The 25,436-nt window shown below is 49.1% G+C and overlaps 3 protein-coding genes across 4 annotated transcripts in view; 1 reads left to right on the plus strand and 2 right to left on the minus strand.

The window, feature by feature from the left end:
• The first annotated feature begins 2,123 nt into the window (after positions 1-2,123).
• Positions 2,124-3,417, plus strand: Smim22 (small integral membrane protein 22). The gene is made up of 4 exons (XM_052759347.1): positions 2,124-2,538; positions 2,847-2,991; positions 3,073-3,155; positions 3,318-3,417. Exons 2-4 carry the CDS (start codon positions 2,856-2,858, stop codon positions 3,357-3,359), a joined length of 261 nt encoding a protein of 86 aa, XP_052615307.1. The 5' UTR covers positions 2,124-2,538; positions 2,847-2,855; the 3' UTR covers positions 3,360-3,417.
• A 353-nt stretch (positions 3,418-3,770) lies between these two features.
• On the minus strand, positions 3,771-9,042 carry Rogdi (rogdi atypical leucine zipper). Its single transcript, XM_052759346.1, has 11 exons — positions 8,912-9,042; positions 8,761-8,832; positions 7,861-7,943; positions 7,702-7,756; positions 7,075-7,155; positions 6,053-6,148; positions 5,365-5,463; positions 4,921-5,034; positions 4,781-4,830; positions 4,549-4,675; positions 3,771-4,309 (listed from the first exon to the last, which is right to left on the minus strand). Exons 1-11 carry the CDS (start codon positions 8,954-8,956, stop codon positions 4,268-4,270), a joined length of 864 nt encoding a protein of 287 aa, XP_052615306.1. The 5' UTR covers positions 8,957-9,042; the 3' UTR covers positions 3,771-4,267.
• A 357-nt stretch (positions 9,043-9,399) lies between these two features.
• The window catches only part of Glyr1 (glyoxylate reductase 1 homolog), a 39,457-nt gene continuing 23,420 nt past the window's right edge, over positions 9,400-25,436 (minus strand). Inside the window, exons 10-16 of one of the 2 annotated variants that reach the window (XM_052759345.1) lie at positions 24,150-24,249; positions 18,788-18,880; positions 17,715-17,816; positions 16,881-17,043; positions 16,439-16,618; positions 16,001-16,125; positions 9,400-11,271 (exon numbers count right to left, since the gene is read on the minus strand). In XM_052759345.1, coding sequence (XP_052615305.1) covers positions 11,197-11,271; positions 16,001-16,125; positions 16,439-16,618; positions 16,881-17,043; positions 17,715-17,816; positions 18,788-18,880; positions 24,150-24,249 — 838 coding nt within the window. In that variant the 3' untranslated portion in view covers positions 9,400-11,196. Of the gene's footprint in view, positions 11,272-16,000; positions 16,126-16,438; positions 16,619-16,880; positions 17,044-17,714; positions 17,817-18,787; positions 18,899-24,149; positions 24,250-25,436 lie in introns of both variants that reach the window. The other variant, XM_052759344.1, reaches the window with a different exon arrangement.

Consider the following 25,436-nt stretch of genomic DNA (forward strand, 5'->3'; position numbering starts at 1 on the left):
GATTGTGATTCAGGATATGTCAGCCAAATAAGCCCTTTCCTTCCCAGTTGCTTTGGTCATGGTGTTTTATCACAGCCGTAGAAACCCTAACTAGGACAGACATTGCTACCAGGGACTAAAACCATGAGCCAAAGTCAACCTTACCTTCCTTCTTTTCCTTTGGTATTTTGTCACAATGAAATACAAGCAACTTAACACAGCATCCTGCTGTTGAGAAAATCCCATGGGATCATCAAGGCATGGAGTTCCCACATCCTGAAGCTGGGTTTGGTGGTGCACACCTTTAATCCCAGTGGTGGACTTTTATTAGTTCAAGGACAGCCTGCTCTACACAGTGAGTTCAACAACAGCCAGGGCTATGTAGAGAGACCCTGTCTCCAGAATAAACAGACAGACAAATATAAATACCCGAGGAAGAGACACAGTTCGTGTTCACTTTTACAGATAGGACTACTAAAACAGAGGGATCAGAGGATGTGCCTAAACTCACACATTGGCAAGGTCTTGCAGGCTAGCAAAAGCAAGAGGTAGCCATTCCCTCCACAGCCCAGCCAGTCCACACTGGAGGCTGACCTACATAACCAAGAGGATCTGCATGCCCTCTTTGGAGCCACTGAGCCTGTGGCATGTACATCACAGTGGAAAATGAGTCCATCAGGAGTATTATGACTTTCATTAGTTGCTTGTTTGTTTTTTTTGTTTTTTGTTTTTTCGAGACAGGGTTTCTCTGTGTAGCTTTGCGCCTTTCCTGGAACTCGCTTTGGAGACCAGGCTGGCCTCGAACTCACAGAGATCCGCCTGCCTCTGCCTCCCGAGTGCTGGGACTAAAGGCGTGCGCCACCACCGCCCGGCTTAAGTTTTTTTGTTTGTTTGTTTTTTGTTTAACTTTCATTAGTTGCTTAATGTTACAATGCCCCAGTTCCTATTTATTTATTTATTTTATTTGTTTATTTGATTGTGCCCTGTACGTGTGCATGTGGGGGTGAGATGACAACTTGACAAGGAGCGCTCTCCTTCCATCCTGTGGGTCCCAGGGATTGAACTCCAAGCTGCTCCGCTTACTGGCAGGCACTATTCATTACCTGTTGAGCCATCTTGACGGCCTCCCCAGTTTTTTTTTTCTAAATTTTTTGAGACAGGGTTCCTCTGTGTAGCCTTAGCTGTCCTGGCATTCACCCTGTAGACCAGGCTAGCCTTGAACTCACAGAGATCCACCTGCCTCTGCCCCCGAGTGCTGGGATTACAGGTGTGTACCATCAATTCTTTTTGAAACAGGGTCTCATGTAACTCAGCCTGGCTTCAAGCTTATAATATAGTTGAGGATAACCTTGAACTTCTGGACTTTTTTTACTTCTAAGTACTGGGATTACAAGCCCAGTTTATGTGGTGCTGGGGATCAAATCCAAGGCCTTGCCCATGCCAGGCACTCTACCAACTGTATGTTCTATGTTCCCAGTCTGGGAAGAGTGAGATCATCTCTCTCTCTCTCTCTCTTTGTTTTTTGAGACAGAGTTTCTCTGTGTAGCTTTGGAACCTTTCCTGGACCTCACTCTGTAGCCCAGGCTGGCCTCGAACTCACAGAGATTCACCTGCCTCTGTCTCCTGATTGCTGGGACTAAAGGCGTGCGCCACCACCGCCCAGCATGAGGTCATCTCTTTAGGATCACTCTGTGAATAAGCCAGGTCAGGTGCAAGCCGTGTAAGGTGAGGGCCTAACACTGGACGCTCCCCCTCTGCAAACAATTAAGAGCCACATGACTAAGAAACTGTTGTCAGGGCTGGAGAGATGGCTCAGCAGTTAAGAGCACTGGCTGTTCTTCCAGAGGTTCTGAGTTCAATTCTCAGCACCCAGATGGTGGCTCACAACTGTCTGTAATGGATGGGATCTGATGCTCTCTTCTGGCCTGCAGGTGCACATGCAGATAAAGCACTCATGAACCTAAAATAAATCTTAAAAAAAAAAAAAGTGGCTCTGTTGGGCAGTGGTGGTGTAGTCACGCTGTGATGGCACACGCCTTTAGTCCCAGCACTCGGGAGGCAGAGGCAGGTGGATCTCTGTGAGTTCGAGGCCAGCCTGGTCTACAGAGTGAGTTCCAGGACAGCCAGAGCTACATAGGGAAACCCTGTCTTGAAAAGCAAAACAAAGAGTCAAACAGCCACCTGTGTCTCAGCTGGGTATAGATGGCATCTGACCCTCAGGTGCCAAGAATACAGGGGAGAGTGAGCTCTGCTTTCACTGGGGAAGGTCAGAGGTCCCAAGGTCAAGGGCCCTAGGCCCTGGGGATTTTAACTTCTGGAACTGTGAGTTCCCATTAAATGATTTCTTTTAAGTCAGCTGGGCCCTGACCTTTGCCAGTTCTACAGCCTCAGCTGGCCCTGAGGGGAGGGTGGGGCTGGTTGCTAAGGTTTCAGGTGGTGTAGATCCGGAAGCAGGAAGCAGTGCGAGTTCCAGGATCCTGGGACTTACCTTGCTTGGGGGAGAGGGCACCACTAGAGGCAGGTGGGGCACTGGAAGCAGCCTTGCTAGGGAGAGAGAAGGTAAGGGGATGGTGGGTGGGCTGCCTGGGTAAGGGTCGGGGGTGGGGGTGGGGGTGGGGCTGAAAGGGCCAGCAGCGGAGGGAGGAGAGACCAGCAGGGAGGAGATGGTGGAGAGGTATGACAGGGAAGGAGGAGGTTCCTGGGTCTGGAGCAGAGGGAATAGGAAGAGGAGGAAGAGGCTGGAGGGCTCACCGGGCAGAAGGCAGGGGAAGGCAGAGGGGGGTCGGGGTCATCCTAGGGTATGGTCAAGTTGTGGATGACCTGAGAGAGGCGTGGACTGAGGTGGCCCTTTGCGGGGGCTGGGCCAGGTAGCTGAGATGGGACGGTCTGCTGATGAGCTGGGGCGGGAGCTGGAGGCCACTGCAGAGGAAGTCCTGGGGAGGCTGAAGAGCCGCCAGCTGTTCCAGTCTGAGTGGGACGTCGCTGCCTTTGCGGTCTTTCTCATATTTGTGGGTGAGTGTGGCTCCTGGTCCCAGGCTCTACCCTGGTGTCGGGGCAGGGCCACATCTGCATGCCTGTCGGTCTGGTCCCTAGGCACTGTGGTGTTGTTGCTGTTACTGGTTGTCGTTCACTGCTGCTGCTGTTGCTGCTGCAGCCCCTCCCCCAGGCCCCGGAAGGTGAGCCTGGGATGATGAACCCGGGAAGGGGTGGGTGTCCCTCAGGAAGGAGAGCTCCCATAGCAGCCTCGTAAGTGGGACAGGCAGGGGCAGAGGCTTCTGCAGAGGGTTCTGGCAGAGCTTTGGAGTGTTACCCACAGGGCTTCTCTGTCTCTCTTGCAGGAAAAGCCCAAGGGTGTGGATAACTTGGCTCTGGAACCTTAATGCCAGACTTTGGCATGGGTCCTGCTGGAAGACAGTAACAAAGCCAATGTTTGCCAAAGCCTGAGTCTGGACTGTGTTCTAAGCCCTGCCACGGATCGTGTGGTGGTTATGATGCACATGTGGTTCCCTCTTGGACTAAGGGCCTGAACTGACTCTTGCCACTATCCCACAGGGCCACCCTGCAGCCAGGGGTCCCTTTCTCAAGGGTGTGTTCTACCTGGGCACAGGCTGTGATGCCAGCACTCAAGAGGCTGAGGCAGGATTGTCAACGCCAGGCCAGACTCTACTTCAAAAGCCTTGACATGGTGTTGAGTGGGGGGACATCAGGTGACAGGAACATGGGAGGCCATTGATGACCAGGGTCCTTCAACCTAGTCCCTACTAAGCAGGGAGACAGACAGAAAACAGGGCTCCAGTCCAAATCTGATCTTTATTTGTTAGAGGTGGGTTGAGGTCATAGAAGAAACCATCCCAGCACTGCAGCTTATTCACAGGGCTACTTCTCCCTGCCCTGGGCCCCTCTTCCTTCCTGCAACTCCCAGCTCAGTGTCAACTCCCATCCCTCACTAATGGGAGCTGAGAGAGTGGGAGACAGGAGAGCCCTGGGCCTGGTCCCACCCTTAGTCCAAAGGTTCCCAGAGAACTCAGGAAGGCAGGGTTAGGAGCAGGGCCACACCTCAGCCCACCTACTTGACTGCCCTCCCCCATCCTAACAACCAAGCTGGCACCCCTTTCTCCAGGGGCCTCTAATATTCGATTCCAGCAGTGCAAATGTGTCACGGGGTGGTGAGGAGGGAGAGCAATAACTTGGGGGTGCTGCAGCGGCAGCACTGCAGGGGTTATGTGCTGGGGAGAAAGACTGCAAGGCGGGGCTACCCTCCGGGGCGGGGATTCTGGCAGGTGCTTGCTCAGAAGGGCCGGGAGCTCCAGTAGCTGGAAAACACAGAGATCTGCAGAGGGTGGAGGTGTGGTCAACAACATGAGTGGGAGGGTGCCCACTGGCTTCAGGGGGTGCTATAACCCCCCAGAGCCCAGGTGAGAAGTCAAGGTCACAGAAGGGGATTGCATCTGGGAACTGTTGCCAGCTGACTGATGTCTTCAGTACAACAGGCTTTACGACCCCGGGGCACTTAGGAAGTGTGACATGGCCCCTGAATGGCCTCCCCTGCCCCACTTGCCCTGGACACACCTTATCCTTGAGCTGCTGGCAGAGCTGCAGGGAGACGGTGAAGTACACCAGGGCGTCGTTGAGCCAGGGGACCACACATTCTACCTTGTGGACATGGCTCACCTCCAGGCGCTGTGAGCCCCACTCACTGGGGAGAGATGAGAAGTGGATCCCTGAAGGCAGCCCTGGACCCAGTCCCCAGGATGCAGAGGGGAGAGGTAAAGGGCTCCAGGCCCTCTCACTGTATACTTACAACATGGCCCCAGGGCTGTGGAGCACGGCGCCTCCAGAGGGGCGGAAGTTCTAGGCAGAAGCACCAGAGTCCGTGAGGTCTCCATGGGGAGTCCCCAGCAGGGCTGGAGTTGGGGCATTGGGAGGCAGGGAGAACTTTACCTTGGTGGAGGTGGGCTGCAGGGCATGCAGCTGGTACACGGTGAGGCACAGCTTGTTGAGGTTGATGTAGACGTTGACCAGCAGGTCAGAGGGTAGGGTAGGGGCAAACATCCGCTGGCGGAGGGGAGAGGAGGGATGAGGCCCTCTTCCACTTTAGGATGCATCACTACAGGGTATGGAATTACCTGGGGGGGGGGCCCAGCCCTGTTCCCAGGTGCTTCCCCATAGGCTGGGGCACCAGAGGCTCCCCATGTATCCCCATAATCTCCTTGTGCTGCTATGCTGGAAGCCACTGGCTGGAAACTGGGTTAACATATTGGGGGCAGGATGCAGGGTGGAGGCCAAGAACTCAACCCAGAAAACTGTGCAGACCCAGATCTCCCACTGGCTGGGCTTCTCAGCAGGGACGTTTCTCTTGGGGCTGTGGATGTCTGAAGTACTAACCGTGAGGCCGCTGGCAGCAATCTCGGGCAGCGTGAGGGTGGCTGGGGTAGTGAGCCGGTTTCTGGCTCTGGTCAGTTGCAACATCACAGCATCCATGAGCTGGGAAGGGGTAGGCCATCACTGCTACTTGGGCGGTAGCAGCTGGGGTCCCTCAAGTCCCACCCCCTAGCTTCAGTGATCAACACCTGGAGCTTCCTTCTGCTCCTGCCAGGTGACCATGGTTCCCAGGCCAACCTGCAACTCCAGCGGGGTGCTTGCCATTCTGAGGGCCTATTACCTGGAGGGTCTTAGAGAAAAAGCTAGAGTCCTGGGCATCTGAGTCAGCTGTCCCCACAGACCATGTGGCCCTGTTCTGTGACAGGTTTTTACTGCGGCCACCACTGCAATAGGACTACCAACAGGTAGATCTGGGGGCATTTCACCTGAATTATTACAGCTAAGTGTCACTACAGGTGAGCTTTGAACATGTGAGCAAATGGGGGCTTAGAGTAGCAAAGAACTGAAGGTTGCATGTCTCACGTCAAGGTCCGGGACTGGAGCCAGGCCTGATACTGCAATCCAGGCTATAAGCCAATAACTGTGGCCAGGCCAGCGAGCACTGGTTGAGGAAGGAGCAGCTTCCATCGAAGCCTGGGGACATGGGGCTGGTGCTGTTCGCGGGGTAAGGGGGTAGGACAGGAAGAGTCACCTTGAGGACCTCGGCTCCTGTCTTGAACTGGTAGCTCTCATCCCGGTTTGCCAGGAGGTAAATAGCTTGGCTCACATGGTTCCTGGCATCCTGGATCTGGGAACAGCCCCCGCCACCCCGTAACCAAAGTCTGTTAGTTTCAGAGGAACCACATTTCTGGTTTCTCAGCCTAACCCTATAACACAGGACCCCACTTGATGGGCTAACCTCTTGGGAGAAGGTAGTGCCACCTGTGGTCACAATACCCTCCAGAGCTGTAGTCTTTGAAGCTAGATGGCTAGGCTCTGGACAACCCTGGCCGCCAAGGCACACTGGCTCTTGGCCCTGTGTAGTTCACTGCTCAAAAGACAACCCCAGTACATCCTCAAAGTAATAAACCTGCAGGGTTCAAGGGAGGACACAAGGGAGGACAGGAGACACCTGTGAACTAAGACAGCCACAGGATTGGGTAGTGGTGGCACACCCCTTTAATCCCAGCATTCAAGAGGCAAAGGCAGCTGGATCTCTGAGTTCAAGGCCAGCCTGGTCTACAGAGAAAGTTCCAGGACAGCTAGGAATATACAGAGAAACCCTGTCTCCAAAAAAAAAAAAGCCACAGGGCTGGGAAAGAGCAGGGCTCCAGACAGAGCAGCACACACAGGCAAAGGCCCAGGGTATAGATCAGCTTTAGACCAGGGTGTGTGTATATATGATCATGTGTGGCCTATGGCGTATGGGTAGGCAGGAGGCCTTTGTATGATCCCAGGTACATGGGAAGCCGCTCTTGAGTTAAGTGACATTCAAAGGGACCTTCAGCTGTCCTCACGTGGCCAAAGTCACAAAGGTAGGGCCAGTTTCACATCCCTCATGTGAAGCAGGCTCTGAGGCCCCAAGGCACCACCACCCCAGTTCTGTTAGGAAACAGCCTCCTATGTTTGCTGTGGTCACTAAGTCCCTAGGCCAGACTTCGCCACAGAAGGCCCCGGGAAGGCCTTAGCTTGGGCCTGCCTCGGGGCCTGAACCGGGCGGGCAGTGGACCTCACCTGCTGCAGCTTCCACTGCTTGTCCTCCCGGAAGGCAAAGTGTAACAGCTGGTTGTTCCGAGGCATCTTCAAGTTCACATCCTATGGGCCAGGGTGTGATAAGCAGGCAGAGGTACCCCTGTCCTCCTGACCTCCCCGAGCCAGGAATGCAGTAGATGGGTGGCTGAGGCCCCAGGCACTTTGGGGTTAAGTGAACAGGAATGCCAAGAAACAGGAACTCAGGTCCAGGCAAACCACAGAGCAGTGAAATGGAAAAAGTTGAGAAAGGGAAGGTCTAGGGAGGAGGAGAGTGCTGTAAAATCAAGACTGAGCCACAGAAGAGACTGTTCCCCGTGCCTTGAGGCCTTGTCTACTCCATAGTCCATAGCTAGGCTGCCAATGCTCACATTTCACAGGGTCCAGATGCCAGGCTGAGCTAAGTGTGAAGCCACCCACTTCCTGTCCCTGGTTGAATCTATATGCCTATTTCATGAGGTAGTGTGAGGGTTGCTTGTCAGGTTACAGACATAGAAGGAAACAGGTCCAGAGAGCACAAGGGTCCTGCCCAGAGTCTCACAGCTAGCTAGTGGCAGAGCTAAGGGGCCAGCACCGTCCCGGTCACTAGCAGGACTGCTCCGGGGGACTCACCGCCTGGCTGAGGGCATCCCCCTGCAGAGTCAGCACGCCCTTCACCTGGTCTGTGCTGTAACACACAGGAGTCAGATGGGGGCCTGCTGCTGCCAGCATTTCCTCCCCCTAGGCACTCCAAGACTACCCTCCCCAAACCTCCTGCCCAACCCAGCTCACCCACAGCTGCCCAGGATGAAGTTCTCCTGCTTGGTAGCTCCCTCTGTGCTGGGGCCTGGGAGAGTGAAGCGGAGAGAGGCCTCCTGTGGAAGACAGGGCAGTCCCAACAGACAGGGCAGTCTGGCCAGTGCTCCATTTCCAAGCCCTAGATATACCTTGCCAGATTAGCCAGGGAAAGGACAAGGTGGGCAGGTCTGACCTGGCTCCTCAACCTTTGCCCTACCAAGCCTCTAAGACTCTGTGAGCTCAGACCTGTTCATTCCACAGCCCCGAGTATCCATCAGGAGCAGCCAGTAGGAACACAGAACAGAGAGGCACATTACTTAGCTAACTGGAGTGCTGTTGATACGGTGTTGGGAGCAGAGGTATGGAATCATGCAGTAGTCATAGTAACATGCTTTCCTAGGTCACCGAGCTAGGTATTTTGTGAGATGGTTTATTCATCTTCACAACAGCTCTGTGAGCCTGGTCAGGGCGGGGGAACAGGCTCAGAGATGTGGGTAACTTGGCTGAGACCACACTGCAGGGCGGGGGATCCTTCAGAGCTTGGATTATCAGTTTTTGTTTTGAGACAGTGTTTCATTATGTAGCCCAGGGCTAGTTTCTAACTCGTGATCCTCTAGCCTCACCCTCCCAAGTGATGGGATTACAAGCGTTCACCACCATCCTGCTCATAGATGAAATGTCACTGTTTCAAAGTTAGTCCTCACTCAAGACCCCGTGTTCACCCAGGGGTCTAAGACCTCGCTGCACACACACGCCACCTTGCCTGAGTCTGGACTGTAACTCTCCTGAGAGCGTGTGTATCTGAAGGCAATCACGTTCAGCCGCCGCCACCGCCGCCGCCGCCACGGGACCGGTGGAAAGAGGGAGGGCAGGCCGGGCGTGACCCGCGCTTACCTTGAGGATGTCCTGCAGCTGTCTTAGCACGGCGTGCACCTCAGCGTTCAGCAACCAGCGGAACTCCTCCTCCTGCGGACAGCTCGGCGTCAAACCCGTCCGTCCCTGCCCCCCGCCACCCACCGCCCGCCACCCACCGCCCGCGCCTCACCAGCACTGCCCGCTCCGCAGCGCTCGCAGCCATCGCGGTCGCCATCGTCGCGGCCGCGCGCCGTCTCTGCGGTCTGTAGTCTGGAGCTTGGTGCGCCGTGCCCGCCCCTTCTCCTCCTCCCCCCACGACTGATTGGCAGATCGAGCACAAGCTCCGCCCCCAAGCCGGTTACGCCTCACACAACCAGCTACTGCTCCCGGCTCACCAGGAGGCGGGCGGGCCACGCTTCACCGCCCATCCGCCCTCCTCAGTCCTCGTTCTTCAGCAGGGGCGGGGCGCTACGGCAACCAACCTAGCTCTACTGCTTACTGATTGGGCAGCGGGGCCGTCCCTCACGGCGCCGTCCCTGCATTGTCCCGCCAGGTGGCGCCCGCCCAGTAGGGACGCAGAGGGAGGGCTCAGCCGGGCTGACATTGGAAGGCCTGGCCGTGGATGCCCGCTGGCTCCCACTCTAGGTCCCCAAAGCGCTCTGGCACAAGTGGCACAGCTGTGGTACCAAGAAATGTTTTATTTTTTTTTCTTGCAGTAGCTTTGTTAATTGCACAAAATCATGTTTTGTTTTTGCCATTTAAACATTATCACACAATCCTATTCTGAAGGACAAATGCTCATTAAAAACAAAGCGAAAATAAAAATTCACAACCTTAATCACCTAGATTTGTCATTAAAAGGAAAAGGGGGAAGAGGGGCTTTCTTACAGGCATTTTCACAATGTCACATTTTCTCCTTAAAAGGGAAGGATTTCAAAACGAAAGGTGAAATAGCTTAAACAGAAATAGTCATAAAAAGGAACTTTACAGAATTGTCAACAATATTAAGACAACATTGACTAACCGGTTTCCTTACAGCATCTTCCCAACCCCCGACCCCCAGGACCAAGACAGGATGTGTCCAGACAGAAAAAGGGTCAGCATCCCAGTGAATGAGCAGTTGTGCTGAACCCCACAAGCATTCCTTGCTCCATGCCCATGTCCTGAGATCCTTATCCCAGGTTTTTCCCAGTGGAAAGTCTAAATTGCAGCTTTGGAAATCCAAACTCATGAGGAGGAAGGCAGACACCCCTCAGGCGATTCCTCTCCTGTGACATTCTAAGCCTCTCTGGTCCCATCTCCAAGGAGAAATGCTAGGGCTGACAGATGACTGGTTCCACCTCTGAGGGCAGTTAGGTTACTAGAACAGGACCCAGTTTTCTTCTGTCCCAACAAACCCAGGACTTACTTGGAACCATCGATACTGGCAGAAGTGAGGTTCTGCCTCAAAAGCCCAGCCTATGAAATGCTCATCTGTGAAATGTTTATTATTGGTGTTGGTCAGGCTGGGTCTGGGCCAAAACAGGATGGGACAGAAATACTATCTCCATGGGAGGAAAAAGGGAAAGAGAGGCATGCAGGGGACCTGTGTAGAGCAGGCTGAACAGGTGGCCTGGCAGAGGAGACTGCCATTAACGGAAAGAGGAAGGAGCCACCCCCACACTCCACTGCTCCTAGTGCCCTCAAGACCCTTTCCCATGGGCTGGAATGCAAATCCAAACAAAACCTCCTGGGAAAAGCAAGCTCCAGCCACAGAGCCAGCAGCCAGGGAGCGGAAGCCAGTGGGCTCTGCTCCCCCTAAAGAGGTGTCTGTGTGGTCATGCTGGTCTCTCTTCAGTTCACAAAGGCGTTCTGGGAACTGCTGCATAATGATAGTGTCTACAGGAAAATCCTCCTCAGCTGGAGGCCCACAGAGCCTCCTTTGGGAGTCTGCTGGTTCATGATGGCTCAGGGGCCTCTCCTTCCAGGGGTCCAGTGGGGGCCACCATGGACCCTCTGCCAGCCTCTTTCCTGGAGAGGTTGAGAGAAGGCTTCCTGTGCTCCCTGCCAATTCTAGTTCCACTAGTCCCTTGACCAGAAGGAAGAAGAACAGCCAGGCAGCAGTTTCTGGGCAGCTTCTCTCCTGGGGTGGGTAAGAGTGTGTGTGTGTGTGTGTGTGTGTGTGTGTGTGTGTGTGTGTGTGTCAGAGACAGAGAACACAAGAGAAACAGAGAGAGAAAATACACAGCCTCCTGCTCCAGGGCCAATGCCCAGCTCAAGAGCTTCTTCACAGCCACCTGTGGAGATCCTCCAATCCCTGCCCAGGGCCGCAGGGAGGGAGAGTGCTGCTGTTTACTGTGCTGATGCAAGTCTCAAAGTCTGTATAAAAGGAAATGGAGACAGGTGACTGGTCCAGAGCTAAGTCCCAGAACCCTGACCCCACATTGGGAAGAGAGGCCAGAGGGAAGATGGGAGGGGGAGATGGGTGGACAAGGCTTAGTGTATGTAGGCTCGGTACACGGCAGACATATCATTGTCAGACTGGTCCAGTGCCTTGGCTCTTTTGTATACCTGGAAAAAAAAGAGGCAGATGTCAATCTCTAGCTACAGAGCTACTGTGTAGAGACCCAGCCCTGATACTTGGAGGCATTTCCAGATGATTCTTGCCTCTTGCTTAGCAGGCAGGACCTGGAGCTTGGGATGTCTGGGTATAAATCCTGGCTTGATGTGGGGCAAATGCCCCAGCTTCTGTGGGCTTCTGCTACAGCTTGATCTGCAGAAGCAACAGTCATAACCTGCATGACTTTACTCAGAGGACTACATGTACTCAGAGACGTGAAGTGTTCAGGGCCTTTAGGAGTCGTGGGTGGCAGCCCTCAATACAAAAAAAAAGTAATGTTTTACTGTCCCCAGGGCCACTGTGCCCTACTGTTCCTGCTGCATGGAATACTTTCTTAAAAATGGTTGGCACCTCTTAACCAACTTTACAAAGGCTCCTTTGAGCCCCTGATCAACATAGCAGCTGTGCGCCCTTTGATTTACCTACCTGTAAATGTTATTTTATTATTTTGTATGTCTGTGCACCATCTGTGTGCCTGGTATTCTTAGAGGCCAAAAAAGGGTGTTGGATCCTCTGGAACTGGAGTTACAGACAATTGTGAACTGCCCTGAGGGTGCTGGGAATTGAACCCAGGTCCTGTGCCGAGCAGCCATTGCTCTTAACTCCTGAGCCATCCGTCCCAGTGTTTGAGTTTTACTGTTGTTTGCACCAGGGCTTGCTTTCCTGTAGAGCCTACGATGACCTCATGTTTGTTTTTGTTTTCTCCCCTTCTCACTATGTAGCCCCCTGGCTGTCCTGGAACTCATTATGTAGACCATGTTGGCCTGGAATTCTGCAATCTGTCTTGCCTCTGTTTCTAGAGAGCTGGGATTAAAGATGTGTGATACCATATACAGCTTTTTATTTTTTATCTACATCCTAAGCTTGTTTTGAACTGAAGATATAACTGAAGATGATCTTGAACTCCTGATTTCCCTGCCTCTATTTCCCATGTGCTGAGATCACAAGCATAGGGCACAATATCATGCCCGGTTTATTAATTTTTTTTCTTTCCCAGAGACAGAGTTTCTCTGTGTAACAGTCTTGTTTTCCTGGAACTAGCTCTGTAGACCAGGCTGGCCTTGAACTCACAGAGATCCGCCTGTCTTGTTTATTAATTTTTATTATTATTTTTTAAAGACAGGGTCTTACTATGTAGCCCTGGCTGACCTAGAACTCACTATGTAGACTAGGCTGGCTTCAAACTCATGAAGATCAGACTGGATATGCCTTCTGAGTGCTGGAATTAAATTATTTTATGTCCGCCGGGCGGTGGTGGCACATGCCTTTAATCCCAGCACTCAGGAGGCAGAGGCAGGTAGATCTCTGTGAGTTCGAGGCCAGCCTGGGCTACCAAGTGAGTTCCAGGAAAGGCGCAAAGCTACACAGAGAAACCCTGTCTCAAAAAACAAAAAAAGAAAAAAGAAAAAAAAATTTATGTGTATGGGTGCTCTGCCTGCATTTGGGCACATTCTTAACTGCTGAGCCTTCTCTCCAGCACAGCCTAACCCCCCCCCCCCCCAACTCTATTTCCTACACTCTGAAATCTTTACTTGTTTAAAAGCTTCCAGCTCATTTTCTGTTTCCTCCATTAAACTGTAAGTACTGTGAAGAAGAGGAGAGCTGCCTGTATACCAGCATGTTCCCAGAAGCTAGAGCAGAGTCTGGCAACAGCAGCCATCTAAGACTCTAGTCACATAAAAGCTTGAAAAGTATCAAAGCCACTGTGTGACAGGCAGCAGGCACCCAGTTTTGCTGAGGTGATATGCTTGGCTATCCACAGGGCAGCTGAACAGTCCAAGCAGAGGCACTATAAAGGAGAATACATACAGCTCTGGTGAATCTGTTAATGTAGGAGCTTTCTTTTCTTTTTTTTTGGTTTTTCGAGACAGGGTTTCTCTGTGTAGCTTTGCGCCTTTCCTGGATCTTGCTCTGTAGAGGCTGGCCTCGAACTCACAAATATCCTCCTGCCTCTGCCTCCCGAGTGCTGGGATTAAAGGTGTGCACCACCACCGCCTGACTAATGTAGGAGCTTTCTAGACCAAACACCAAGAATACCATCGCTGGCAGGAATGTGAGAAGAATTTTTTTTTTTTTTGAGACAGGGTTTCTCTGTGTAACAGCCCTGGCTGTCCTGGAACTAACTCTGTCAACCAGACAGATCAGACTGTCCTAAAACTCAGATCTGCCTGCCTCTGCCTCCTGAGTGCTGGGATTAAAGGCATGCACCACTGCCTGGTTTGATAAGGGCAGCTGAAAGGAATAATGCCAGAGAAACCTAATTTTTTTTTTTTTTTCTTTAGGTTTTTTGAGACAGGGTTTCTCTGTGCAGCTTTGTGCCTTTCCTGGATCTCGCTCTCTAGACCAGGCTGGCCTCGAACTCACAAAGATCCGCCTGCCTCTGCCTCCCAAGTGCTGGGATTAAAGGCGTGCGCCACCACCGCCCGGCGAAACCTAATTTTTAACAAAGAACAGAAAGATAGAAACAGTTATCTAGAGGAACTAGTTGAGGAACTATGGTTAGGGACGAGTATGTGGTAAAGTGAACAAGGTGGTTGGGTTTTTGTTTTTTTGCAAATTGGCACAGGATGAATTCTGAGGTCATCAAGTTAAGGTATGAATACTGACAAGAACCACTACCGAAAAGCAAAGTACTGTCAAAAAGCCAAATTATGAATGAACGTGAAATTCTACCACACACACACAGATAACCTTAGAGAGGATGAGAAAGAAGGAAGAGATGAAGAAAGGGACTGACAGAAACAAATGTTAAAAGGACAGCTCCAAATATCGGGGCACGTGCTAATGGGAACCTGCCCTCAGGGTCTTGTGCAGTACAGAGCCTGAACTCACATGATCCAGGGGTTTCATAATCTATGTTCTAGTGTGAGATGAACCAAAATGCTGCAGTCAGAGCAGAAACCACCTGGACCCATAAGGCGCTCTCCCAGCACTAGCCCTATAAAGAACCCTTCCTAACCACATCTAAGATGAGTTTTATGAAGAAGCTGCAAACACAAAAGTAACTCCCTGCCAAGAGCCCCTGGTTAGAAACTAAATTGAGGATGCAGAGATGGCTCAGGAGTGAAGAGCACTTGGTGCTCTTGTAGAGGGCCTGCTTTAAGTGGTTCACAACTGCCTGTATCTCCAGGGGGTCTGACATCTTTGGTCTCTGTGGATACCAGCATTCATGTGCACACATCATCAAAAATAAATCTTTTTTTCTTTTGCTTTTTTGAGACAGGGTTTCTCCGTGTAGTTTTGGTGCCTGTCCTGGATTTTGCTCTGTGGACCAGGCTGGCCTTGAACTCACAGAGATCAGCCTGGCTCTGCCTCTCAAGTGCAAATAAATCTTTTTTTAAAGTGATTAAAAAAACAAATTAAATGGAAACTAAAATTCCAGCTACTTCAGAGACTGATGTGAGAGAATGTGTGAGCCTAGGCATAACGAAGCAGCCAGGACAACAGGGCTCTTTTTCCAAAAGAGAGTCCTCAAAAGCGACCATGTGCTATAACATGCTCCAGTACATGGAATGATGTGAATGGACAGAGCACTGCAACTGGAAGCAGACACTGAACATGGATGGAGATGCAAGTCCCAACAGGCCGAGGAAACATGACACGATTCAGTCAGGAATGCTGAAATACACCTGTAATCTGAGCACTATGGATACTGAGGCAGGAGGATTCTGAATTTGAGATTAGTCTGGGCTACCTAATGAGATTCAAGACAGCCTGAGCTATAAAATGAAATCGTCTATGAGGGCGGCAGAATTAAAGGAGAGTAACAGGAATTCCAGTCACAGCTGGACTATGAGAACAGTCGACCACTCTGGTAATAACTGAACAACACAAACCAGCCGCTGCACAAACTCACATTCCATTTTAAACTTCTTTTGTGGCATTAGGGGCTGAACCGAGTCTTGTGCATGTCAGCTGAGCACTCTACCGAGAAACATCATCTTCACTCCCTCCTGTTCGTCTTTTTCAATAACTTATTTCTGAGACTGACTCAGTTACTAAGTTGTGCAGGCTGGCCTTGAACCTTCTGCTTCAGCTTCCTGAGTAGCTAAGGCTACAGGTATGTACTGCCGTACCTGGATAGACAAACTTTAGAATAATCCACAGAGCAAAGAAGAAATCATAAAGAAAATAATAACAATAAACTACTGTGGTTCAGAAAGGAATGTACAGCTCTCAGGCTCATGTCATAGGTAGGTCTAGAACTGTTGCCTAGGGTTCCTCCTTCAGGACTACACAGAAAGAATCCAGATCCTAATTTAAAGACAGAAACAGTGCAGTTCTGCACATGGTGTTCTTTTCCTTTCTTGGCTCAGTGTAGTGACAATACATATAAAAATTTAGCCAGGCGGTGGTGGTAGCACATGCCTTTGATCCCAGCACTAGCGAAGGAGAGGCAGGAGGATCTCTTGAGTACAAGGTCTACAGAGTGAGTTCCAGGCAGCTAGGACTACACAGAGAAACCCTGTCTCAAAAAACCAAAAGGTAAAAAAAAAACAAAAACAAAACAAAGGAAACTTAAGAGTTAGGTGTAGGGGTACACGCCTGTAATCCCAGCACTCAGGAGGTCTAACAAGATCCTGTTCAATAACATGGAAAGAAAAGCTAAGCAAGCAGGACAGAAATAACAAACAACTAAAGGAAAGAATCTAGGGCCTGGACCACCTGATGTCAAGTTACCTCATTGGCTGCAGCTGCCATGGGGGTGGGATGGTTGACTGCATCACCCAGTGCAATAGCCAGGCGGAGATCCTTCTGAATGTACTTCAGGTAGAAGTCAGGCTTAAAGTTTCCTTGTAGGATATCTGAGGAGGGAAAGCCACTCATCAGAAGTTTAAAGACTACATGAAAAGTGCGTCTTAGAGTATCATGCTCACCTCCAGCATTGCCAAAAGGCATAGCCCTGCTCCTCTCCATCTCCTAAAGACTGGGAGCTCCAGCCTGGGGCTCAAAAACCTTTCACTGTATCCCTGGCATCCTCTGTCATCCCGGGTCAAGGACTGACTGGAAAGGGGACTCCTTTAACATAATGAGCCATGAAAGGACTCTCTTCTGGATGGTCTGGCCCACCTGCTTAGTTCTAAAGAAAACAAAAACGCAAGACGGGAGGCCACTTACTTTGGCACTTCTGGTCCAGGAAGATGCTGGCCAACTGTCCCTGATTGAGGATGTCCAGGAGTGTTTGCTGTGACTGGCCTGTCACCTGGGCCAGTGTCAGCCCCTCAGCGATGGTAGCCATGAAGCTCCCTTGGACCATGTTCACAATCAGCATCATCTTGGCTGCATTGCCAACTTCACCTGCAGGGTAAAAGTCATGTCTCAAGAATCCTATAGGCAGGTCATCTCTATCTGCATCACCCATGCACTCTGAAAACCTCTTTCATCTGTCCTGGAAAGGACGGGTTCCTTTTTCTCCCAGGTACTAATTGTGCCTGGAAAAAGAAGCCTTCTTTCAGAGCCTGGTGAGAAGGCCACGCAGGACAGACACTGTCACCAATATGCTCCCGTGCCCCCAAGCCTTCAGGTCCAACATGTTCAGACAGGTGGGCAGATATATTACCTAAAAAGAAGGAAGTCTTCCCCATTGCCTGGAAGCAGCTGCTGCAGTCCTCATACAAGCCCCTGTCTCCAGCTGCTAAGATCACCAACATCCCGTCGTTGGACAGTTGCTGATTCCCTGAGACTGGGGCTTCCAGAAAGCGCCCCCCTCTGGATACAATCACCTGTAAGGAAAGCCACAGCTTCTGATGGGTTTTGCTTCCCCAAATATGGAGAAAGAAACATGGGGTTCATAGTGCCTCATCACAGGGTATGTTAGCATGTGGCTATCTACACTCAGGTTCCAAAGCCTACTACTATAGTGGGTCAGACAGGCTATCCTTTAAACAGATGTGAGCCACAAAAAGGAAGAAGAGAGCTAGGGTCTGCTTCTTGTTTCCCAGAATTCTGGTTCTCAGAGACCAAGGGGCAAACATGGCCATACAGATGCCTTGGCTGAATTCCTGCCCACTGGACCCTGCCCATCACTGAACTCAGCCACCCTCAGAACACAAGTGGGCCCAGAAGATTGGGAGGAGGAGGACACTGTGCTAGACTCAACTGTAGACAGCTGCTTAAGCCAAAAAGGCCACACTGGCAGTCTGGAGGCTTCTCACTGCAGGAGGGCTGACAGCATGGGGCCTCCTGTCTACTAGCCTGCAGTGACCTTCCATGGCAGTTCCAACCAGCTGAGGCTCTGAAGGGGGACAGTCAAGAGGCTAGTCCCAAGGTTCCCGACGTCCGTTCTGGCTTTGGCTCTAGTGTAACCAAACTGCCCGTACTTGGGTGTGGTCAGCCTGGGTCTTGGGCTCCCACTGAAAAGATGATCCAGAGCCAGCCTAGATAAGGCTGCTACCTGGGCCAGCTCGGTGACTGTATCCGCATCCACCGTTGACATGTCCACATAGCACTTCCCAGGGCGGATCCCTTGCAGCACACCGCTGGGGCCCAGCACCAGCTGTAGAGACACAATGGAGAAGCAATAGCCCAGGCTTGCAGTTAAGTGCTCAGAAGTCCCTGCAGAACACAGTCTGTTGTTTTTTTGAGGACCCATTTCCTGATCAGAAATTAACTATTAAAAATAAAAAGGAAAGAGTCACTTAATATGTATGGGACAGAAAAGTAATTACAGTCAGAGGGATTTCTGTGAATTCCAGGCCAGCCTGGTCTACCTCTATAGTAAGTTTCAGACCAATGAGATTTTGTTTAAAAAAACCAAACCAAACCAAACCAAACCAAACCAAAACAAAAACCGGCCTTCCAGAATGTTCCCTTTTAACTTTGTGTTCTCTTCCAATGGTTTAAAAGACAGATCTCGGGGGCTGGAGAGATGGCTCAGAGGTTAAGAGCACTGGCTGCTCTTCCAGAGGTCATGAGTTCAATTCCCAGCACCCACATGGTGGCTCACAACCATCTGTAATGAGATCTGGCGCCTTCTTCTGGCCTGCAGATATACATGCAGGCAGAACACTGTATACATAATAAATAAATCTTTAAAAAAAAAAAAAAAAAAGACAGATCTCATTACTTATTATGGAGGCTTCTTTGGACTAGATCACTCACAGTTTAAGAGGATCACTAAGGAACACTTGACTTTGTAACACATGCAAATTCAGCAATAGTTAAAGGAGAGGTTGGCCCTTGGACCAAAGAAAGGCACACTTAGCCACAAACAGTCCAGCTCAATAGAATACCTGGAACCAGTTCAGAAAAATGTTTCAGCAGACTTTAAGGACCCTAGAAGTTCTTCATTTTGAATTAAAGGAAGTCTGTATTCAACTTTGACAACAACTTTCTCAACAGGAGATTGCCCCCAGATGGGATACCCCCCACATGCAAACACTCACTCAGTGTGCAGGGGAGAAGGGGAGGAGGCCAGCCAGCTCTCTTGGCTACGACCTGAGATGCAGAGGGAAGGGGGATCCTTACGTCCTTGGCTGCCTTTGGATCCGACACACAGGCGAAAGTGATGTCACAAGTTGAAACGACTTCAGCGGGGGTTCTTCCTAGGCGGGCCCCCTCCTGGATGAACAAATCACACTGCAAAAGTCACAGATCCTAACGTGAGCTGCATGCAATGCACAACAAACATGCTGGACAGGCCAGAGATGTGTGGACCTCTGGCTGGTCTCCCAAGGCAGGAGGCTGAGCTCGAGGCCTGACCTCCAGAGACTTTACAGACTATCCTGTTTTTCTAGACAGACATGGTATCTAGAATGAGTGTCTGCTGAAGGCTGGCAGTTTGAAGACTAGGATATGGACAGTGCCTATGCCCAGCTCCTCTGTGCGAGTAGAGCGCTGGCAAAACCAGCCTAGGGACCTGAGTCACTAGCACATGCAGAGGGAGCAGGGCTGGGCTGTGGGGTCCCTTTCTTCTGACCACATTCCCTCTTGGGTGGTTCCAAATACTGTAGCCAGGCTAAGACTTACAAAGGGTCTTGAAGACCTAACTTCCTTTTGTCGAAAATTAATATCATCCAAAATATCCTGTAAAACAGACCACTGCTATTTTGGTGTACATTTCCCCCATAAGATATATTGAAAATGAAAGCTGGCAGAGATGGCACATGCCTTTAATCTCAGCATTCAGGAGGCAGAGGCAGACAGATCTTTAAGTTCGAGGCCAGCTTCATCTATCCAGAACAGCCAGGGCTACACAGAAAAACCCTGTCTCGAAAAAACCAAAAAAACATTCAAAGAGATAATAAGAATAACTTGGGCACACTGTATTGTAAGCAGGTTTTTCTTTCTTTCTTTCTTTCTTCCTTCCTTTCTTTCTTTCTCTCTCTCTCTCTCTTTCTTTCTTTCTTTCTTTTTTTAACTTTAAGAAGTTTATTTTCTATGTAAGAGTGTTTTGCCTGCATGTAAGAATATGCACCACATGTGTGCTTGGTGCCGTTGGGGCTCAGCTGAAGGTGCTAGATTCCCTGGATCTGGAGTTATGGATGTTTGTAAGTCACCATGTCAGTTCTGGAACTGAAACTGTATCCTCTGCAAGACTAAACAGTGTTCTTAACTGCTGAGCCATCTCTCTAGAACCTCTAAAATGTTTATTTTTAATTGCATTAATTTTATCTGTGTGCATGCGTATGCATGTACACACATGAAGGTCACAGAACAATTTGCTGGAGTCAGTTTTCCTTCTACTGCATGGGTTCTGGGGACTAACACAGGATGTCAGTCTTGGCAGAAAGCATCTTTACCCACTGCACACACTGAACCGTATCTGTCTTTTCTTAACATACTGCCACAACTACTTTGAATTGGTGGACATTCAATATTGTCTAATTTTTGTTTTGGAAAATTATTATCCAATAACTATTGATCTAGAACTGTAGAGATGGCTCAGCAGTTAAGAGTACTTGCTGTTTTTCCAAAGGACTTGGGTTTTATTCCCAGCATCCACACAGCAGCTCACAACCTTTTGCAACTCCAGTTTCAGAGGATCCAATACCCTCTTTTGTACATACATACAGGCAAAACATTCATACACATAAAATAAATATAAAGTACATATAAAATAAAAATAAAATCTTAAGGATTAATCTTAGCACTTGAAAGGCAGGAGGTGGATCTCTGGGAGTTTAAGGTCAGCCTTGAACTCACATCGAGTTCCAGGTAAAGCCAGTGCTATATAGTGAGACCCTGTCTCAAAAACAACACTTAAAAACAAACAAACAAAACAAAAAAAACTATAAACAAAACTAGTTATCTTTTTAAAAAAGATTTACTTATTCATGTATTTTATGTATATGAGTGCTCTGTCCTCATGCATATCAGAAAAGAGAATCAGATCTCATTACAGATGGTTGTGAGCCACCATGAGGTTGCTGGGAATTGAACTCAGGACCTCTGGAAGAGCAGTCAAGTGCTCTTAACTGCTGGGCCATCTCTCCAGCCCCCATTATTTACCTTTTTCTTTAGAGAATTTTGATTGTTTATAGATGGCCTTTGCTGCTCCTCCTTACCTTGTAAAGAGCAGCCTTTGTTGGAGGCCAGTGTTGTCTAGTCTACTTTGGGAACTTAAGAGTTCTATGGTAGCCATCTGGGAAGGAAGCTTTAGGTTTTGTTTCCAGGCTAAGTGAGAGTTCTCACTGAGTGCCCCATCTTTTGAATTTTTAAGTATTTTTTTTTTCTCATTGAGTGCCCCATCTTTTTAATTTTTTATTATTTGTATGTTCTTATGTTTACAGGTGTACATGTGTGTGGACTCATGTGCACATGAACATGGAGGCCAGACATCAACATCTAGTGTCTTCCTAAATTGGCCTCAATTTTAATTAAAAATTAATTGGAGATGTCTAGCTTTTATGTGGATATTAGGGGCTTGAACTTAGAACCTCAGTGAACAGCAAGCTAGTTAGTAAGACTAACCATCTTCCCAACTCAATTATATTTCAGAAAAAAAACCGGTCTGCTTAGTATATTTCCTGCAAACAACAGTGGGCATGGCAGTGACAGGAGAAACACTGGCCCCTCCCCTTTATTTAAAGGTTTATATATTTTATATAGATGAATGTGTGCTTGAATATATGTATATATATATATATATATATATATATATGTGCACCTGGTGGCCTCAAAGGCCTTAAGTGGGTGTCAAATCCCTTGACCTGGAGTTACAGATGGCTATGAGCCACCATAACAACACTGAGACCTGAACCCTGGTCCTCTGCAAATACTATTAACTGTTGAGCCATTTTTCTAGCCCACCACTTACACTTCAATTTTTTTTTCCCCCCAGGCGGTGGTGGTGTATGCCTTTAATCCTAGCAGTTGGGAGGTAGAGCCAGGCAGATCTCTGTGAGTTTGAGACCAGGCTGGTCTACACAGTGAGTTACAGACAGCCAGAACTACACAGAGAAACCTTATCTCAAAAACCCAATTTTACTTTTTTTTTTCCCCCCCTCCGAGACAAAATTTCTCTGTGTGCCTTTGGAGCCTATCCAGGAACTCACTCCAGGCTGGCCTCGAACTCACAGAGATCCGCCTACCTCTGCCTCCCAACTGCTGGGATTAGAGGCGTGTACCACCACCACCCGGTTTACTCTTTTCTGGAAATTAAAACCATGTTCCTTATTTATTATTTCAGAAACATCAGCAGGTCACTCTATTCTGCTGTCATTTGCTATGGAGTCTCACTATGTTGTGCAGTCAGTCTGGCCTCAAGAGCTCCTCTTTGCCTCAGCTTCCTGAGCAGTGGGGACTACAGACATGTGCCTCTGTGCCTGGCCAGAGGACTATTCAAAGTTTTTCTTGCTTTTATAGTTACTTACTTAGTGATGTGTGTATGTGAACATGTGGGTCAGAGTTTAGGAATCCCTCTTTTCACAATATGAGTCCTGGTGATCAAATTCAGGACTCAGGGGTTAGACTTGGTGGCAAGCACCGTTACCTAATGAGCCATCTTCCAAGTCCCAGAAGACTTTTTCTTTTCTTTATTGGTGTGTGTGCACATCTCATTATGTACCCCTGGTTGGCCTTTAACTTGCTATATGTATATGTAGACCAGGCTGGCCTCCCTGGAACCCTCACTGCCTCTGCCTCCTAAGTGCTGGGATTGAAAGCAAAGCACCATCATTATCAACAGCCTTAAAAGAAATTCCAAGGGCATCACTACAGGACTAAAGGATAGTCACAAAGGATGGCTTTTTACATCCTTGCCAGGGATGAGTACTTCAAGTGGAGTACTGTTGATTTCTGCCCTCTATGAAGCAGGTGCTCTTGTTGTGCTACTCACACAGGTGGAGACAAGCAGAGTGTCTTGCCATGTAAAGTAAAAGCACAGCCGTGATTTGAATTTGGGCCTGCCTGACTTAATTCTTAGAGGCATGACTCTCTTGTTCATGTTTCCCAATCAAGAAAGAGGCAGCCAGAGGCACTTCTATCAAGGGAGAAGTCCCAGTTACCACACATGCCCAGACCCCCTGCTCTCCCTCACTTTCAGCAACTGCAGTCTTGAGGAGAATGCTGGTGTCACAAAGACTGCAGTGGAGCTTTAGGATGTTACCTGGGTTAGGTTCCCATAGCATCTACCCAATGCTCAACACATGTGGCCTAACAAGAAAGCATGGCTTTTGGAGCCCACTATCCCAGGCTCCCCACAAAACCCTATCATTTTTCTGTTCTTGAAAGGCATCTGATCCAGTAAAAACCAATTTTGAGAGTGGAGGTACTGAGGAAGAGAACCAGGGCCTTGCTCTAGCACTGAACTACACTCTAGACCATAAAATATTTTGTTTTGATGTTGCTGGGAACTGAACTCAGGACCTCTGGAAGAACAGCCAGTGCTCTTAACGGCTGAGCCATGTCTCCAGCCCTAATTATTATTTTTGTTAGTATTCTGTCATCATTTAGCCCCAATGTCTTCTTTAGCCATCAGCTCTCACTTCGGTTCTGTAGTTACTTATCATTCACAGGGCTAAAGCATACCCCATCTCAAAAGGGAACACCTTTCCAGGCTCTGGTCCTTATTCCATATAAGAACAATGCTCCCAGTCCCTGCAGCAGTTCATTACTGCAGAATTACTGCTGCTCAACCTGCTCAGAAAGGGCCACATCATAGATATGGTGTGGTGGTCACAAAGGATGAACCTGGTGTGCCTACGCGCTCCATGTGATATGTGATCATTTTAGAGCAATGGTATGTCTGTTGCTGTTATTTGTATTTTTTAAAAAAGATTTTATTTTTTATGTATGTGTATATGTGTGTACAGATACATGAGCACAGGTGGTTGTAAGCCACCTGATGTATACGCTAGGGACCTCTGGAAGAGTAGTACCCAATACACACTCTTTTAACTGTTGAGCCAGCTTTCCAGCCTTTTTTTTTTTTTTTTTTTTTTTTTTTTTAAAGACAAGCTTTCTCATAACTTGCCTTTTAGATCAGGCTGGCCTCAAATTCACAGAGATCCACCTGCCTCTGCCTCCTGAGTGCTGGGATTAAAGGCATGTTCCACCACACCAGGTTTCTTGTTTTTACTTTTGAGAAAAGGTTTCACTGTGGTCTGGAACTTCCTACATAATGTAGGCTGGCCTAGAATGCAAGGCAATCCTCATGCCTCCATCATTTAAGTGCTGGAATTATAGATCGTACACACGTGTGCGATCATGTGTAGGACACCTTGAGTAGTTTTAAATACTTCAATTTTTAGAGCAACATCCTATATATCCTTCTGCCTTGACTAAGCTTAGCTCCTTTTCCTGGGTGCAGAACACTGAGTAGAACCACTAAGTAACCACCCTCAGTTATTCCACCTTCCATGTGACAAACCTCACCCTTAATACTTACTTTCTCTGCAGTCCGGTTCCAGACAGTCACTGTGTGACCCATTTTTAGCAAGTTGGAGACGATGCCACTTCCCATTAAGCCAAGGCCCAAAAATCCTATCCTGAAAGAGACAAAGATTGATCAGTTCAGACAAAGGCATGTCCACTCTGCAGCATAAGTAACAATGTACGTTTTTCTTTATGACACTGGGCATCAAACCCAGGGGTGTTTCATGTTAGGTAATGTTTTACGGCATTGGTCCAGCACTGTACCTCTTCTTCTTCTGGATGGCCAGTAAGGGTCCCTAAATGCATATGGCCATGTCTAAATCTCTGACCACCAGAGACCAAAGCATGACTTCTGTGGCTATTGGCAAGTCTTCCAATTGTGGGCCCCCTTGCTTCTGATAGAGTATCTGAGTTTCTAATTCCACTCCAGTGACAAAGCACAGAGCTATCTTCAGCTCCTGAATGGCTTCCTGATCAGCAACCCCATGCACTAGGCTTTCAGACCACTACATACATAGTGTGCCCCAAATCCACAAACCACAGAGACAGTGCTGATGGCCAGGGGGCCCTAGTAGTAGTATGCACCGCTTCTCCCTGACATCTGTTCTCCCAGGCTCTCACCCTTGGCCTCTACCTACATCCTCCAAAGCACTGTTTCCAACGCCGTCTCAAGCCGTCACCTCTCTCTGCGACTGAAGTGCATGTGGCAAATTCTGCCTACCTTTAACTTCCTCTACTTACTCCTTCCTGCCATTGGAGAACTCGGTGGGACTGCTTGCTACTACTCCTATCTTTATACACTTGTACAGAGATCTTATCTGGCCTAAATGTCTTTTCTGGTTCTTGTACTTTGTATGTGTAGGACAGAAGATGACCTTGAGTGTCATTCCTCAGACACAAACCGCTTTTTTGGGAGACAAGGTTGTCACTGGCCTGAAACTTGCGAAGCAGGTGAAGCTGGATGGCCAGGGAGCCCCAGTGAGCTGTCTGTCACCTTAGCACTGAGTTTAGAGGTATGCACCACCATGCCTGGCTTTCTCATGTGGGTACTGGGGGCAGAATTTAGGTCCTGAATTATTTGGCAAAATAGACATTTTTTTTTAATTTAAATTGAGACAGGGTCTCACGTTGTAGCCCAGTCTGGCCAGATATGTTGCTTAGTAACCTCAACTCAGAGCAATGTTCCTGTGTCAGATTCCTGAGCACTGGAATCCAGGGTGAACCACTATACCCAGCTGGTTTTTATATACCTTTATATCTTTTTGCATGGCAAAATAGTTAAATGCCTTTCTTCTCTCAG

Source organism: Peromyscus californicus, unplaced genomic scaffold (genome assembly GCF_007827085.1).
Source record: "Peromyscus californicus insignis strain IS unplaced genomic scaffold, ASM782708v3 Scaffold_3__1_contigs__length_106647218, whole genome shotgun sequence".
NCBI classification, from domain to species: Eukaryota; Metazoa; Chordata; class Mammalia; order Rodentia; family Cricetidae; genus Peromyscus; species Peromyscus californicus.